The sequence below is a fragment of the Montipora capricornis genome, chromosome 6 (assembly GCF_036669925.1).
Source record: "Montipora capricornis isolate CH-2021 chromosome 6, ASM3666992v2, whole genome shotgun sequence".
Lineage (NCBI taxonomy): Eukaryota > Metazoa > Cnidaria > Anthozoa > Scleractinia > Acroporidae > Montipora > Montipora capricornis.
Window position 1 is genome coordinate 9824789 of NC_090888.1, and position 16329 is coordinate 9841117.

Here is a 16329-nt window from a genome sequence, read left to right on the forward strand (position 1 = left end):
ACATGATGTAGCCATCGAACATCGTTCTCGGGCTGATACTTGCTTTTTAAGACTCAAAATCTCGACGGAAAACTATCAGGTCCTAGGCCCTCGACAAAATACTATATTGTTGGCTGATAGCTGCCATTGCAAGAAATTTATGTTCTTTAAACTACGATAATACTAAACTAACATTGTTTTAGTAACTAAAATGGAAGATGTTAAAAGTCACTATGGTTATAAGGCCTACTTGTTATCGAACTTGTGTTCGATTTAACAAATCGAAAGTGGTTCAGTGTTGTCTGTACCCTTATCGACAGTGGTCAAAATTTACAGTGGTCAAAATGTTGTGGACTCCCAAGGCGTAGCCGAGAGAGTCTACAACAACTTTTGACCACGGTGATGACGAATATCGTTGTGGATAAGAGTACAGACAACACTGAACCACTTTCGATTTGTTTTTAACCACAATATTCAATTCTAAAGAAAGTTTTTATTTCAGAGCGTAACCAAAATCATAACTCAAAGAAAGAGCAAGCGTTGCCTATAACTTTCTCGCAATATGATTGGTTTATTTTCCAAAATGAGCGTTCCTGATTGGCTATTACATTGAGTGACAAATTGACGCGAGCAGCGTTGTCTAGACACTTATCGACAATGGCAAATTAGCCAATCAGATTTTGAGATTACAAGCAATTGTGGTAAAAAACTGTTTTGATGAAGTTTGATAAGAGTCAGACAAATTAATGTAAGTTCTTACTTGAACTGAGACTGAAGGCAACACTCCATAATCCGTCGTATTCACCTACGCAAAATTAACAATAATAGAAACAATAAATACTTTATGCTGTGTTTAAATTCAAATCTACATGAGGGTTATGGAGGAACCCTTTCCCCCATTTAACGCACCCCGAAGCTTTGTCCTAAAGAAAAAACATCACAAGTATTTGGCATGAAGTAAATAGCCCTGAAATAACATTGTTATTTCTTTGTTTATGACGTCATTCACCTTCGTAGCTTCATGATCTAGGATTTCAGCATTTTTTCAATTTCATCGAAGATAGCAAGAATTGACGAAAAAATTAAGCAAATGATTATGGATCGTTATATTGAGATCAAACAAAGAACTACGTAAAAAAAAAAGTTTTTGACTAAACCCGCATGCATGTCACAACTGGCATATCAGAATTTCTGCAATTTATGAATGAAAAGCTCATGAAATCTGTAAGCTTCACAGGGTAGATGCATATTTCATAATTCACTACTTGCACAATCCCATAATACACCTTTATTACCGCCCAAAACTTTTGCATAACCACTGTTTGCAAGAGAAGTCGAAAACAGTGCATCTGCAGATTTTTGGGGTATGAAAGAGGTGTATTATGGGATTTGCGCAAGTAGTGAATTCCAAAAAAGATCAGAGAAGTTTGAATCCACCACGCCCTCTTCTCAGAGGATTAAAGTGCTGTCCTATCTAAGCCATTGTAAAACAATAAAAAAAAGTCTGTATGTGAAAAAAAAAATGCTCTTTGCTTTATTTCAAGGAGGTCTTTTTGTTCAAGGACTTCAAGATATATTCAAGTTTTCAAAATATTCAAATAAGCGAAGTTACAACGTCATAAACTCAGCCAAATTTTGATCAATTTTGAAGAAAATATTTCTCAATCGATTTTTATCAGAAGTGTTTGATTAACTGCTAGATGTGTTCCACAATATGAGCTTGACAATTGTGTTACCATGGCAACATACAAAGCTCCAGAGCTCCCCGATGTTTAAGGCTCTTCGGTCATCTTTGACGTTTCAGTTTAGATCTGTTTAGTGTGTATTTGCCAATGGTGCCTCATCTGTACAATCCAGCAAGAGTATAAATATGTTAGGTCGAGTTCTTGGCATGGTTCAATTTCTCCGAGATGGAAATCATTAAAATATTGAAAACAGGTCTGAGGGGACTGGAAAGAAGTGAGTTGCCATGGGAATGGAATTTATAACAGCCTTGATGTGTTGCCTGTGGAACTATTAGTCTTCCAAGTTTCAATGGTGTCTGCATCAACTCTATTTGTGTACTTGAAGTCCAATCGTTTTAAATTATAAAACGTCCTAGCTCACCGCTGGTTTTTACATCAACCTTGAGTTTATCTTGATAAGACATGGCCCCGGAAAATACTTCGTTTGTGGTAGTTTCGACGCAGGATGAGCGATGAGTAAACTCAACCTGGTCTGGTACCCGGTAAAGTCCATCAACAGAAGTTTTACTTGTATCCCATGTCAGTTTGAATATCTTTCTCAAAGAGAGCAGACCAGGGTCGACACCACCGAGTGACAATTGGCCGCCGTCAGGATTTCCTTCCAGAATATTATAGCCGACACCAAGAAATCTAAGACCTTTGGCCGTGTCCACATCATCCTCAGTAGCATGGGTGACAACGGCAACACCAAGAGTGATGAGAAAAGTGATCAGACACATAGCCTCCCTGTAAAGAGAAAAAATAGATAACTCAAGGTTACACAAGTCTAATGCTCAGTGTACTAGACCACGAAAGGAATATTGCAGTTTAAGATGATGGTTCTCTTGGCGGTTAAACGCTAAACAGGTAATGGATGAGTGCTCCAAAATTTGGTTGACCGTTTTCCCGCATGACTGGCATGAAATTACAGTGAAAGCTCACCTTATGGTAACCTGCGATCGTACCCTCCCTCCCTACAGATCATTTCCTTCTCCCTTTTCAAAATCAAACGCTTGGTTGCAGGTTAGCCTTACGGTCACTTCGTTACTTACGGCCGATATGATAATTTTTTTTGTTCTGGCGAAACGCCCCATGTTAATTCATACAGCCAATGGCCACATTCTATAGTTCCAATCTGTAAAATCAATTTTATTACAAACTATATGATTGGACAATGCAATTCTAGAGCTTTCATTGGCTCAGCATTATGAGCCATTAAACCATGCGCTACAAATATGGTAAGCGTACGCATGATTTTGTAAGTTGATGATGTCGTAAGTCTGGTCCGTTGAAAGCGATTTGTTTACAACTAGTTTTGACACAACGGACAGTTTACGTGACGAAAAAAAATTACAAATTACCTTCAACTTGTTTTTCACAGGAACAAATACAACACTGACTTTATTAGACGAAACATTTACCGACCTACCGAAGCTGACGCAACGAACAGGAACCCAACACCTGTTACTACAGTGTCTCTACCTTACATTAAGGACACTTCTTAGACCATCTCACGGGCCCTTCAACATCCTTGTATCCCGCCAGCCTACAGGTACGTTACGACACTTGCTGAACAACGTCAAAGAAAGGGACGAACCCAACAACATACAGGGAGCAGTTTACAAGATCAAATGCTCCGACTGCCAGGTTTCCTACAATGATGAGACAAGTAGAAATCTTAACACGAGACTGACTGAACACAAATGAGCTACGATAAATGGTGATGCCAACTATCACATGTCCATCATCAACTGACAAACCACAACGTTGACTTGGATACTGCTCAATGCTTAACCTACAGTACGAACTATTTTCAACCACTGACTCTGGAAAACTATTACACTAACTTAGAACAAACGCCTCTTAAGAGATGTCAACAACTACCGGCACCTTACAAATGACTTATCCACGACGTCAGCGAAATCGACAAACGAACTTCTAACAGACCGACTTAATTCTGACTAACTACACACGAATCTCAAACCGACCAATTTGACTAGCAACAGACGGATCGAAATCGACCAATGACTGAAGACAAACTTTACACAAGTCTGTCAGCCAATACCATCATAGCTAAATTTCAACGGACCAGACTTACAACATCATCGACTGACAAACACTATTTACTTGACTCTGAAGATGACTTCCGCTCAGGTTGTCGAAACGTCAGCTGTCCATGGCTGCTAATTGACCGCGTGAAATGGTGGTGTGCATGCGAGATGTGTCGACCACACCGGGGGCCACACCGGGAGCACACCGGGTTGTTAAACCGGGGACACACCGGGTTGGTGTTAGCGTGTGTCACCTTGCTTTTATTATTGTAGTCACCAACAACAGTTCTTTTCAGAACTACCCTCACCTGGACGATCACACTATACGTAATTGACTAAAGAAACAAATATCGAGAAACAATGTTGAAATATACTCCTTTTTTAATTCAAAGTACCCGTAATATGTCCTTTCGTTGACATCTTTCCATGGTTAATATTGTTTAGAAATGCAATAGACCTTTCCCCTATTCCAACTAGGCCTTTCCCGATTGCGCTGAGCACCTTTTGAGCACTTTTTTGAGTTTGGAGCACTATTTTGCATTTTGAGCACCCTTAAACACTTTTTCGCACTTTGGACTACATTTGAGCAATATTTCACATTTCGAGCAAATTTCGAGCAACAAATGTCTTCTAAAACATTTTAAAGTAAAAACTGTGTGTCGCTCGCGACGAGAATCGTGGTCGCTTTCCATTTACCAAGAAATTCCGGAAATTCCGGTTGGGATGTAAATGGAATACACGTTTTTGGTTCGTTCCACTGGAAAATTTCCGAAATAAACGGAACTTCTGAAAAGGTAGTCCTGTTCCATTTACAACTTTTGAAAGGTCTTACCACTTCCAGGCTATTCACGGCCACATTTTTAAATTTTGGCGCGTAAAATCGCAATCACTGGGCGGCGAATGGACTTGAGTTAAATGGAACACGTTTTCCACCCGATTGAAATTTCCACCGGAATTTCCGGAAATTTTTTGTAAATGGAAAACGCCCCGTGTTCCAGGTCATAAATTTGAATAACTAATGATCTTGTCAAGAATAAAAGACCGTTTTCATGTAAAGGCACGTGGACTTATCCTTAATGAGCGTGAGAACAGAAGTTTCTTATTGGCTGATGTATCATGTGTGTGTCATCTCAAATTTCTAAATCCGATCTGATGTCTAGGCTTTACACTAGCACTGCTGAATTTATTTACAATTCGTAACCGGCTTTAGTTTTTTAAGGGCATATTGTAAAATATAGACTGGATTGGATTTGTGAAACAAGGACTGGATTTCTACGGCCTGCCACGCAGGCTAAGATTTGTTATAGAAACTGCCCATATCTGGACCAAGCTTTTTCCGTTAACTCAAATAGGTAAAAAAGTGAACAATGTGATCCAGAGAACACGCAAAAAAGCGTGCAGAACGTCGCAAAAAAGAAAATAAACGCGCATAATTTTCAGTGTATGAATTGGTAGCAACAATCCAAGTTTTACAAATCCATGTTTTACAAATCGATGTTTTACAAATCCACCTTTTACAAATCCATTTTTACAAACCCATGTTTTACAAAGAAAAGGGAAGATTTCATGATTTGTGACTTCGACACATTCGAATAAAAGTTGTAGTTTGAAGACTTGTTACTGGGTTGCCAAACCCAGTCGGAATCTACGTTTCATTTCACTGTATTTTTATTCTTCTTTTCCGTGTCATGAAAAGTCTTTTCTGTCCCTCCCCTGCTAAGTAGTGTCTTTTCCATCAGTAGGGCTAACGCTCACATGGTTTACATGGGGTAGATACTTAGCACTTCACATTACACTCTAATCAGTTAAGTCTGTTCAAATATAAGTAACAGAAAACGAAATCCCTCCTTGTACTCGTACATGTTCATTGCCGTGACTTTAACATCGTCAGTTCCCACGGCCTGCTCCTATCTGACTTTGTGGCTCAGTCGGTAGAGCAGCGGTGATCTAACCTGAAGGTCTTGGGTTCAAATCCCACCCTGGTCAGAGCTTTTCTCTGTCCTTGTGTGGGGCCATTTCCATCAGTAGGGCAAAAGCTCACATGGTTCATATGGGGTAGATACTTAGCACTTCACATTAGACTCTAATCAGTTAAGTCTTTGTACGTAGTGTCTTCTACGTGTATTTTGATGGGTTTCAGGGGGAGGATAAATGTGTAGATTTCTCTGGTGGACACAGTAGAATATTTAATTAACCTGCAATTGCGTCGAAGTCATCGGAACAAAAATGGTGTTTTGGTGGATCTTTAAACAAACTATACCTTTATGGAGCTCAAGAATGGAACGTCAATTGGATAAACAAGACAGGCGGTGGAAAACAAATATCTGGAATCTTAAAAGCGACGAGTAATGCACTTCGAAAACAATATTTCGCCCGTGGCTCCGTAATCAAAGTGAGCTGTATTTCTAATATTTCACCAAGTGTGGTGTTACGTACAACACTGAAACCAAATGGAAAATTCTCTGGTAAGTTATGGGTTCAACAAAGACAGAGAAGGAATCGAACACATTAAGTGGATCTGTGATCTCTGTTGCCTGGCTATTTATATTTATTTGTACTCAACTCTGCACGGTCTTCAGGTAAAAATAATTGGAAATGTGACAGCCAATAATTTTTTGAAAGAAAGCTAGTCGTCTATTTTGTGCTTCATTATTCAAGGAAAGGGTTCTTCCGGAAAGGGTTTGATTCCGGTGAAATTTATTTTGTTGCGTTTGGTAATTTAACACGATTGGGTTTCTTGTCTTCACGCAAGCAATGAAATGGGAAGAGTTTTTGCCTCTAATAGCAAATATGCTGTTCGTTTCAATAAATTTTTCGCTGGAAAAGGTGGTGTTTTTGAATTCATCATGTTGTGTAATATTCGAGCTTAACAAATTTGCATACGTGCGTTGAAATGTGATACGCGAGGAGACAGGAATTTTTCTCTCAGAAAAAGATTTGTTTTGTCATTATAGTGTAAAATGAAGTTCACAGTTGGAAAGCCAACAATATTTTTTAACTTCCTGGTTAATACAATTTATTGCTAAGACTTACTATTGCGAAGATTGTTCAAATTACTCATGCTTTTTGCGAATTTTGAGTGTCATGAAATTACATCATTTGTGTGACATAGCTCTTTTACCACGGAGATTTTCAACAATATATCGCTTTACTCTAAACCAAAAAAAATTCAGATAGTAAAAAACTTCATATTTATTAACCATTTCTTTTGCTTTTGTGCTTGTTAGCATTGTGCTTGTCAGCATTGAGAACTTGCGAATCATCGCAAATCTGTTTTTGTATCTCATAGCCGGATGACCATAGATTTGTAGATTTTCAATTACATGGCCACTCAACCTCATGATTGAGCAAATAATTCACCCTGACGCAAAAATAGATACGTTTCTCAAGAACCCGACAAAGAAGGCTTCCTGACCCGACAGCTGAAATGTAAATATTCAATTAAATATTACAACAAAATTAAAAAACCAAAGACGGAACTTTCTTGGCTAAAAAGTACGTTGTTTTACTCTGAAAACGACGAACGATTAACATTCTTTCCCGTAGTTCATTCAGTTGACACAAGGTGATCACGAGCACCTTGAATTCTACTCAAGAGCGTGTTTTGTTATCTTCAAACTGAAGAATTTTATTACCAAAGCTTAAAAACTAAAAAAAAAGGGGACAGGACATTACAAAATAATTAAACGTGTGAGCCAAAAGGGCCTCTGCTGGCACGACGTCTGGGCGACCCCTCAAATAGTCTTAATGACGCCCCACTTGAAAAAATTAACTGGAACGCTGAAGTTCAATACCACCCAATAGACCACTTTCGATATATTCAGCTTGATAGTGAGGTTTAGAGTGCACAAACAAAAGAAATGAATAAACATGTTCATTCATTTTAGTTTGTTTTTGTCCTCCAACCCAGGCTGCCAAGCTGAATCTATTCAGTACCTTCTGCTTTTGTGTAACACGTACCACAGACAACCCAGTGTACGCTTTCTGGAGCGTCTAGTTAACAATCAGGTAGGTATAAAAAGACGAGCCAAGTGGCCCATCAGCCCGGAGCTTATCCTGCTTTCTGTAACATGAAGCGACCTGGAATGGATGGGATGTTAGTCCATCGCAGGGACTAGCATCATGCAAAAACTATGAAGTGACTAGAACTGTTAGATAGATAGATAGATAGATAGTTTACTATAAAATACTTCGCAACCAAGGGTTGAATTGCGTAATTAAATAATTTACAATATATAAATTCATATAAATATTAAGAAAATTTACAATGTTAGGAGAGCTAACAAAGGGGAAAAAAAGTCTAAAAAAGTCTAAAAAGAGATCGTAATTAATAGAAGAGGCTTTCAAAAAGGTGTTTTTGGTTCTATCAGTTTTATATAGTTCGGTATCAAAAAAGTCCTTGGCCTCCTCATAAAAAATCGGCTATTGTTATTAGGTGGAAGTAGAGTGTGTAGCTTGTGGTCTTTGTCCTTTACAATGTCATTAAGAAATAAAACATAATTTGCGATGGTGTTCTTGGAGAGAGTTTAGTTCCGTGTAAGCAAGGGCTTCATTAAGTTAAGGCTTGGACAGATTATTGAAAGCGCCCTTTTCTGAATACGTTCCAATTCAATTGTAAGGTTCTTGGGTAAAGAATCACGAACTACAGGAACGGTGTAATCAAGTACAGATCGTACACAAGTGGTATAAAAGAGGCTCAGTTCGTTACAAGGTACTTTGGCTCTTTTATAGCTAGAGTAAAAGTTTCTTCGAAGCTTTTTTTAATGACGTCTTCAATGTGGTGGTTCCAGGATAGATCACTTGAAATAGTAACGCCTAATAACTTTAAACTGTTCACAACTTCTAGGTCTTTGCCTCCAACTTTAATTGGATCCAAAACTGGTTCCTGTTTGGCAAAAGATGTTCGCAGCTCTTTGCATTTGTCGGAGTTAAGTTGAAATCTATTTGAGTGAGACCAATCTTCTACTTGATCCTCGATAAATTGAGCACTTTTAAGATGACTTCTGATATTGTTGAGTCGTCCACAAACTTCCATACACTGTCACTGCCGAGAATAAGATCATTGATCATAATAACAAAATAACCACGGCCCTAATTTTGTTCCTTGGGGAACTCCCGATGGAACAGAGCCCCACTCAGAGTAGCAGTTTTCGGCCAGCTTTGTTCTTTGCAAACGGTTACTAAGAAAGTTAAAAATTAATGATCCAATTGATGACACTTTTGGGGATCTCTAAATTTCAGAGTTTGCTGTCGAGAAGACTGTGATCTATAAGGTTACTCAATAAGGCAGTAGTTGTAGAAGATTTAGGTACTGCTCCACACTTGTCAGTATCAAGAACTTTCAAAGCAGCTGGTTTAACAAAGTCACACACGATAATTTCCTCTGCAACATTGGACAGGCAAGGTGTTAGTGAGATGAGACGCAGATCTTTCTTAAGGTCTTCTACAGGTTGTTTCTTGGGGAGTGGCGTAACATCAGCGCATTTCCATCTGTTAGGTAATTGTTGTTCTTGAAACGACTTGCTGATGATGGTGGTAACAGGTAAGGCAAGAAGGTCTGCATGTTCCTTTAATATCCAGTTCGAGATACCATCTGGACCAGAGGCCTTTGCTAGATTATTAAGGTGTGAAAGTAGTTTGAAGATTCTTTCTTCGGATACCACTGGAAACGTTGAGTTGTCTTCCAGTGGTAAAGATGGTAGTGGGGTGGCGAGGTTGTAATCATCTAAGGGTTCCAAGAAGGCCTTGTTTATAACATTTGCAATGTCGATGGCTGGCAAGCCAACAACCTCGTCCGCCTTGATCTTACTGAGTAAGTCTACTGTGAGAGTACTCACACCGTTACTCATTCGCTTAACTTCTTTCCACTAGGCTTTGGGGTGTTCGCCTTTTAGCTTTAGAATTTTGGAGTCATAATGTTTGCCTTTGCAAGATTTCCTCTCGCGGTTGAGTGCGTTCCTGTAAGATTTGAACGAGTGAAAATTTGCTCCATTCTGGGGATAGGCCTCCTGTCTCTTACGGATAAGAGACTAATTTCGGTGACATCCAAGAAATGTCGGCTGGGATGGTGCGAACTACCTTAAAGGGCATGAGCAAGTCGAGGCCAGTCTGAATTACTTCTTGGAAAACATTCATGATGTCCTCACACGTTTCGAGGGAGTTAAATAACAGAGGCCAGTCTGTTGCTGACAGGTAACGACCCAAAGCAGCCTTGCAGCTTGGTCTAGAGTCTCGTCTATAAGTGACATTCCTGGTGTTGGACTTTTTTGGCCTTTCCTTCGGTGAGACCATGATGGTGTTGTGGCCGGAAAGTCCAAATGGAGGGAGTGATGATGGAGTTTTATAGTATTTATCAAGGTTCACTTGGTTAATACCAGGTCAAGTATAGAGTCTTTACGCGTTGGAGAGTGGACAATTTGCTTTAAACGGTAATGCTTTTTAATCAGTGTAATGTTCACTCTATTAAAGTCTCCGGCTAGTATAATACCACAATTAGGGAACTTGCATGGACACGGCAAGTTTAAGAGAATGGAATAAACGGTCACCAAAGGAGGCATCGTCAGCACCAGGAGGATGATATACGACAGCTGTGATTACACATGAAAAACCTCTGGGTAGGCGAGCGGGTCTCTGATGTATCCAGAGAATCTCGTGGAGATCACAGCAATTGACTTCTTCGAGGAGTTTGTGATTGTTACAGTTATTCTTAATGTAAACACACACTCCGCCGTGATTGTTGGTAACCCTGTCTTTTCTCAAAGTGGAGAAATCATAAATGTTGACAACACTCTCCGGGATAGATTCTTTGAGCCAGGTTTCAGTGATAAATGTTAAATCAATGCTGTTACGATAGATAAACTACTTCGTCCAATTTTGGAACGAAAGACATAACATTTGCGAGCATCAATGTTGGTACATGTTGCGTTCTTTGTTTTGACTCTGTAATGGTGTTCAATTGAATATTTAATGGGTTTGCAATGGTAGTTGATCTTCAATATGCAATTTTTCGAAGTATGTTTCTTCCCTGGATGGCGAATGGTTTGGATTAGACTGGACTCTGACACTGTTTTCGGCGACGGTGGTCATGATGTTCGTCTTCCGTCCAGCACGGCAACCACGACGTGTAGGTTTGGCGTTGGAGATGCCAAGATCTCAGAGCCTTCGCCACACGTTACGCAAGAGTGGTCCACCATTAGTTGACAGTGAAATGGATCTCAAAATTGATGGAGTGTAGCTCAGGATCATTTTCGAACAATTTACAAGACAGAACTTATAGAAGGAGAGGAAAAGTCAAACTATGAAAAAGCCAAAAACGTCGAATATGATGCGCTAATGCAAGTGCTGCCATAGGGCGCTCATGCGTGCGTACCCAGAAAAGAGAGAAAGTTTTTGTTGTGACTACATGGGAATCATTGCCTCCCTTATAATTATCCCATTTTTCACACTTTTATTTTCGCAGAGATTTCAAAAGACCTCTTTTTAGCCAACGCCTGAAAGGGAGGAATCAAATATAAAATTGATGGCGGTCTCGTCCTGGCCGAAAATTGATATAAATATCCCTTTGTGGGTCTGGCTCAAATTCACTTTCATCCCAAAAGGTACCAATTTAACAAAACTGCCTTCTCATATTTTTCCGGAGGTACTGAGATAACTTTAAAACTAGTCATTTTAGATATTTTAATAACACATTTCACCTTACCAAACCACAGATTTTAACCCTTAAAAAGTACTTCTCCCCTTTTGGTCGAACGCATTTCGCTAATCACCTCATTACTACGTACTAGTAATTAAGAATATAGAGTGAAGATGTCTAAGACTCCTAAAATGTACCTATTTAAATAAAAAGATAGTGATCAATCGCAACATTGTGAAGTCTCGTTTTAGTCTGCTAACCTTTACAATTCGCTGGGTGCCTCCGATATCTCTGGTCCAAGTCGTTTAGCGTTGGTATGGTAAGCGAGATTCTTTCAAAGTATATATTAATCTTAATTTGTTATTCTTACAGCATCTGAGATAATTTGTGCAAGTGGTTGACACGCTGTTTGCTTTACAGCTGTATTACGATTGGACAAACAATGCGATTGCACGCATTACTACCACATGTAGATACATGTAGGTCGAGGCGGGTGATCGAATTTAGTATTCTTTCTTTTTGTTAAAATTCTCTCAGTCGGTAAAGTTCCAAATCCCACAGCGATATTTGGGCGAGGAAAGCACTGGCACCGCTGATAAGACAAGACAAGACAAGACGAGACTTTATTTACTTCAAAAATATAGAGTTTATGTAACCAGCGTATACCGTCAGCCAATCTTGACGGGTATTAGTAATAAATAAATGAACATTATTAGTTGTATTAGTAATAGACAAACACTAAAAATTTGAAGCTAAAAGATTCCATTTCCAATTACAATATTACTATATTATAAGCTGTGCATTAGTTTACAACATTATAAGCTAAAAGATACATTTATCATGTAGTTACAAGTTGAAAACGATAAAAAAGTTAAATTAAACAACACATAATAATCAAGAACAAGAGCAAAGCAAACTGGAAAGTAAAGAGTAGATATGCGGCTGCAAGCGAAGTTTATAGCTGTAAGGTACAACAATTACTTATGTTGAAATTCAATATCAGAGAATGTGCGTCAACATAATAGTCCCCAATCTCAAGTATAATGAGAAGCAGCTTATAATTTTTCTTTTAAATGCTCTTTTGGTGAGCTTACGCCAGGCGGGGTGTAGACAGTTCCATAATCTCGTACCAAACGCAGAGAAAGACAAACCAATATCCAAACCCTAAATTACATTGTAACTTTATTCTTCCTTTGAAGGGATTCATAACGTTTGGTGAATGGCGCGTTTGAATAAAAAGTGTATAAAAAAGTACACCTACAAAAATGTTAGGTGCACCCGTGCTAAAACGTCAGAGGGAGAACTAAAAAGATTGAAAATTATAAAGAGGAATATTACAGCCTTGGCTCTTTTAAAATCATTTGAATGATGAAATTGTATTTAAAAAAAATCTAATAGATAACAATTGGACATTTTAACCACTGCGCTATGAGCGAGTGACTTACAGTTGGTTCTTACAGTGACTCATGTACTTCTCTATAACACCTAATCTTTATAACACCCAACAATTTGGAAACGATAAAGATAAACAATGAGAATGATAAGCAATTGTTTAAAGATAAAGGATGTCCCAGTTCACCAACGTCAACTGGTCGAACCTTTGGGAGACTCGAGGATCGAGGTCTGGAATCTCAATTGATTTCCAAATCTCGTAATTTCTAGCCGATAACTGATTTAAAAATTTCAGCCCCTTCTCAGCGACCAGTAACTTTTGAAGATCTTAGATCTCGGTCATTAGTTAAAAAGCGCGTTATTTCTTAGCTAAGAATCACAATTTTGACCGGTGCCATTTCACAGCAATTAGTTAAACCAGGAGAAGAAGGTGAAACCCCATCGAGTCCATGGTCCACTAGTGACATGGAACACGTTGAAATTTAAAGAAGCCTTGGAAAGGTCTATTTAAACATAGTAAATAGAATTCAAGACTCGAATGTGCTAATATAATCCTCTGTTTGATTAAAGGCGAGTATATCTCATCAGTTATTAAGAGGAGCCAAAGGAAATTAAAATTGACAAGTAACGGCCATAAAATCATTTTGTTCGAAAATAAATTTTGGTTTAGGATCTTTTACACAAAATTCACTGCCAAATCAATGAAGTGTTGTAAACGAAGTTTATTTACCTTACAATAGAAAATTAACGCTTTGTGAAATTAACGTGAATTTTAAAACTACGAGTTAAAAGTAGTCGATCATTTCCTCGTCATTAATTAAGTGGAGCGTTAATTTTCACGACCTTAGTTTAAGTGTGGTTTTCGTCTCAAATTCTCTATGCCATGCCAGGCCAAACTAATGAACAAATTGTAGGGAGGCTTGGAAGAGAACAAGGAAAAAGAACATTATTTTTTCAGGGTAGATATCTCCCGGTATCATCTACTCTGGGAAAAGCGACCGCAGCTGCCTCGCTAAATCCCCGTGTTTAGGAACAATTCCACGAACACTGTTTTCGCATCAAATTTTTCGTTCCCGTTCTCTCGGCAAATTGTGTTCTTTATTTCCCTCATTTTGCCTTAATTAATTTTCTTAAGTGGGAAGTAATTTTCTCTTTAATTTACATTAATGAACGAAATGATATATGAAATAAATCATGTAATGAACAGCGGATATGAAATCAAGTAAAGCTATGATCCTCGCAGTTATGTAACCCACAAATCACCAGCTCCCAACGTCAAGTCCTGAATTTTTCAGGCTTCTCGACGCAATTGCTAAAATTGCGTTCATAACCGCGAGGATCATAGCTCTACTTGATTTCATATCCGCAGCTCATATATGATCCATTTCATGTATCATTTCATCGTTGATTCATTCCTCACAGGAACATTAGAACCCACAAATGACCAGCTCCCAACGTCAGTGGCTTCATAGCTCAGTTGGTTAGAGCATCGCACCGGTATCGCGAGGACATGTTTCAAACCCCGTTGAAGTACTGAATTTTTCAGGCTTCTCTAGGCAATTGCTAAAATTTTATCCATAACTACGAGGATCATAGCTTTGCTTAATTTACGTCAACTTAAGCCGCATTAACTTCGATTTAACACGAGCGTTAATTTCTTCTCATGATATGGTACATTCACGGGTGCGACTGTAACAGTTTTTTGCTATTGCTTGGTTCGAGAATTGTTGCAAAAATGTCAAATTTCACCCGTTTCAACTTATTAATAAACCAGGCGTTTAATAGAAGCTGAACTGCCCTGGAAATCGGCTATCCTCCTCTGCCACATGGAATCTTTTGTTAAAAGCGAATTATACACTTGTTTAAATAGACTTTTATTAACTTCATGCCGCTCATCGATAGGTTTTTTAGTATTGCAGTGGATATTCTATTCACGGGTGTTTTTCTTCTTTCTTTCAGGCAGGTTTAACACGTCTTCAATCTTTTGTTTTGTTGTAGTGGCAAGGAATGTTCTCGTTAAAAAAAATGTGACTTTACTTCGTCCGTTGGTTTAACGTATTTCTGGGGACGTATCGCTGGCGACTTGCTTGTGATACAAAGATGGTGTAGACACGAGAAATCAATTTTTTTCCTCAAGTATGCTACATTTGCACTGATTTTTTTGGCTCTATGTAATTTGCTGTCATTTGTCGTCGCTCAACAGTTGTACCGTGTATTTCTTCGAGTTCGTGACATATTTGTAAATTTGCCTAAATTCCGGATGCAGTAATTAGTCTGTATTTGCTTCGTTATCGCGCCTATTCAATGTACTTAAGTTCTGTTCCCTTCATTTCGTCGCTTCATTAGGTATTAGTCTTTCGTATAAAAGCATTGTATTTCCTTTTGTAAGTCAGTTGCTGTACCAGAAGTTGCCGTACAGATCTTGTAAGTAGTTTATTCCAGTCGTGGTTTTTGCCGTTTCTGAAGGTTAGTTTAAGTATCTTGCTGGTAACTTAACTTTGTATTTCTATCTTTCCTTTCTGTAGTGAATCGTTAAGTCAAAGTACGAATTCCCATATAAAAGACCCTGTCTTTTGGTGGCATGGCGTGAAATTGTTTTCACCCCCAAGAGATACCAAATTATGGGTTTTAATTAGACAAAATTAAATCTGGTTAATTGTCAAATGTCTCCTGTCATAATTTTTTCCCCGTCCTTTTTATATGGGAGTGCTCCCCACCCCCCCCCCGGTTCCATATCCGCACGCCTTCACCCACTTCCGCCAGGTCTCCGAGAATGGGATTCAACTAGTATGTTAGAATGCAATGTCAGTTAAGGCGTCATACTCTTTTTGTTGGCCGACCTCGCCTGCTTTCGCGAATGCCATACAATCAAAATTTGTTTTAAAAGCGACATGTGTGAGGACAAATATAAGGATATTTTTGTTCACAAGGTAGCGTGGAATAGCTTTGTGCATTTAGAATAGAATCGGTTACTCAGCGCCCTTTGACGTTGTACGGTCGCTGAGGTTTTTCTCTGACCTTCTTTAACTCAGCTATCGATTGGTATATAACCAGTGTATACTGTGTATAATGTAGACTAGGCATTCACTTCCGCCAAAATTGTAGTCTTTACATCTTTTATACGATCTTTCATATACTCATTTGCATTACTTTCGATTCATAATTGGTCTACCAATGGCTGAGCGTTTGCATGTCTTATACCAACGTTATAATATAACGCGATAAACATTGGTAGTTGGAAAAGTGCTGAAGACTGTTGCCAGCTTCTTTTTAAAACTCTGGAATGTTTGAAGTGTAGCAATGAAAAGCTGTATACTAGGAATTCAATTGGGTAAATGCACTAACTGAGGAATCAACGAGAGTGAATTGCTATGTTGGAATTCAACTGATAAGTCAAGGTAGAAATGTCACGACATATTTGTATTCCAATTTTAAAGCATTGACGCTGAGCTAAAAAGCCATAATCAAGATTCAGTTCAGACTTTCTTAAATTTCACTGCTAGTTTGCGGGGGAAACGCTTCCAACTGTTTTCACCTGTTCTTCTAATTG

At 38.6% G+C, this 16329-nt stretch overlaps 1 protein-coding gene across 1 annotated transcript in view; it reads right to left on the bottom strand.

The window, feature by feature from the left end:
- The window catches only part of LOC138053202 (uncharacterized), a 16588-nt gene extending 4890 nt beyond the window's left edge, over positions 1-11698 (bottom strand). Inside the window, exons 1-3 of the mRNA XM_068899858.1 lie at positions 11648-11698; positions 2086-2450; positions 740-784 (exon numbers count right to left, since the gene is read on the bottom strand). Coding sequence (XP_068755959.1) covers positions 740-784; positions 2086-2443 — 403 coding nt within the window. The 5' untranslated portion in view covers positions 2444-2450; positions 11648-11698. The remainder of the gene's footprint in view (positions 1-739; positions 785-2085; positions 2451-11647) is intronic.
- Between the last annotated feature and the right edge of the window lie 4631 nt (positions 11699-16329).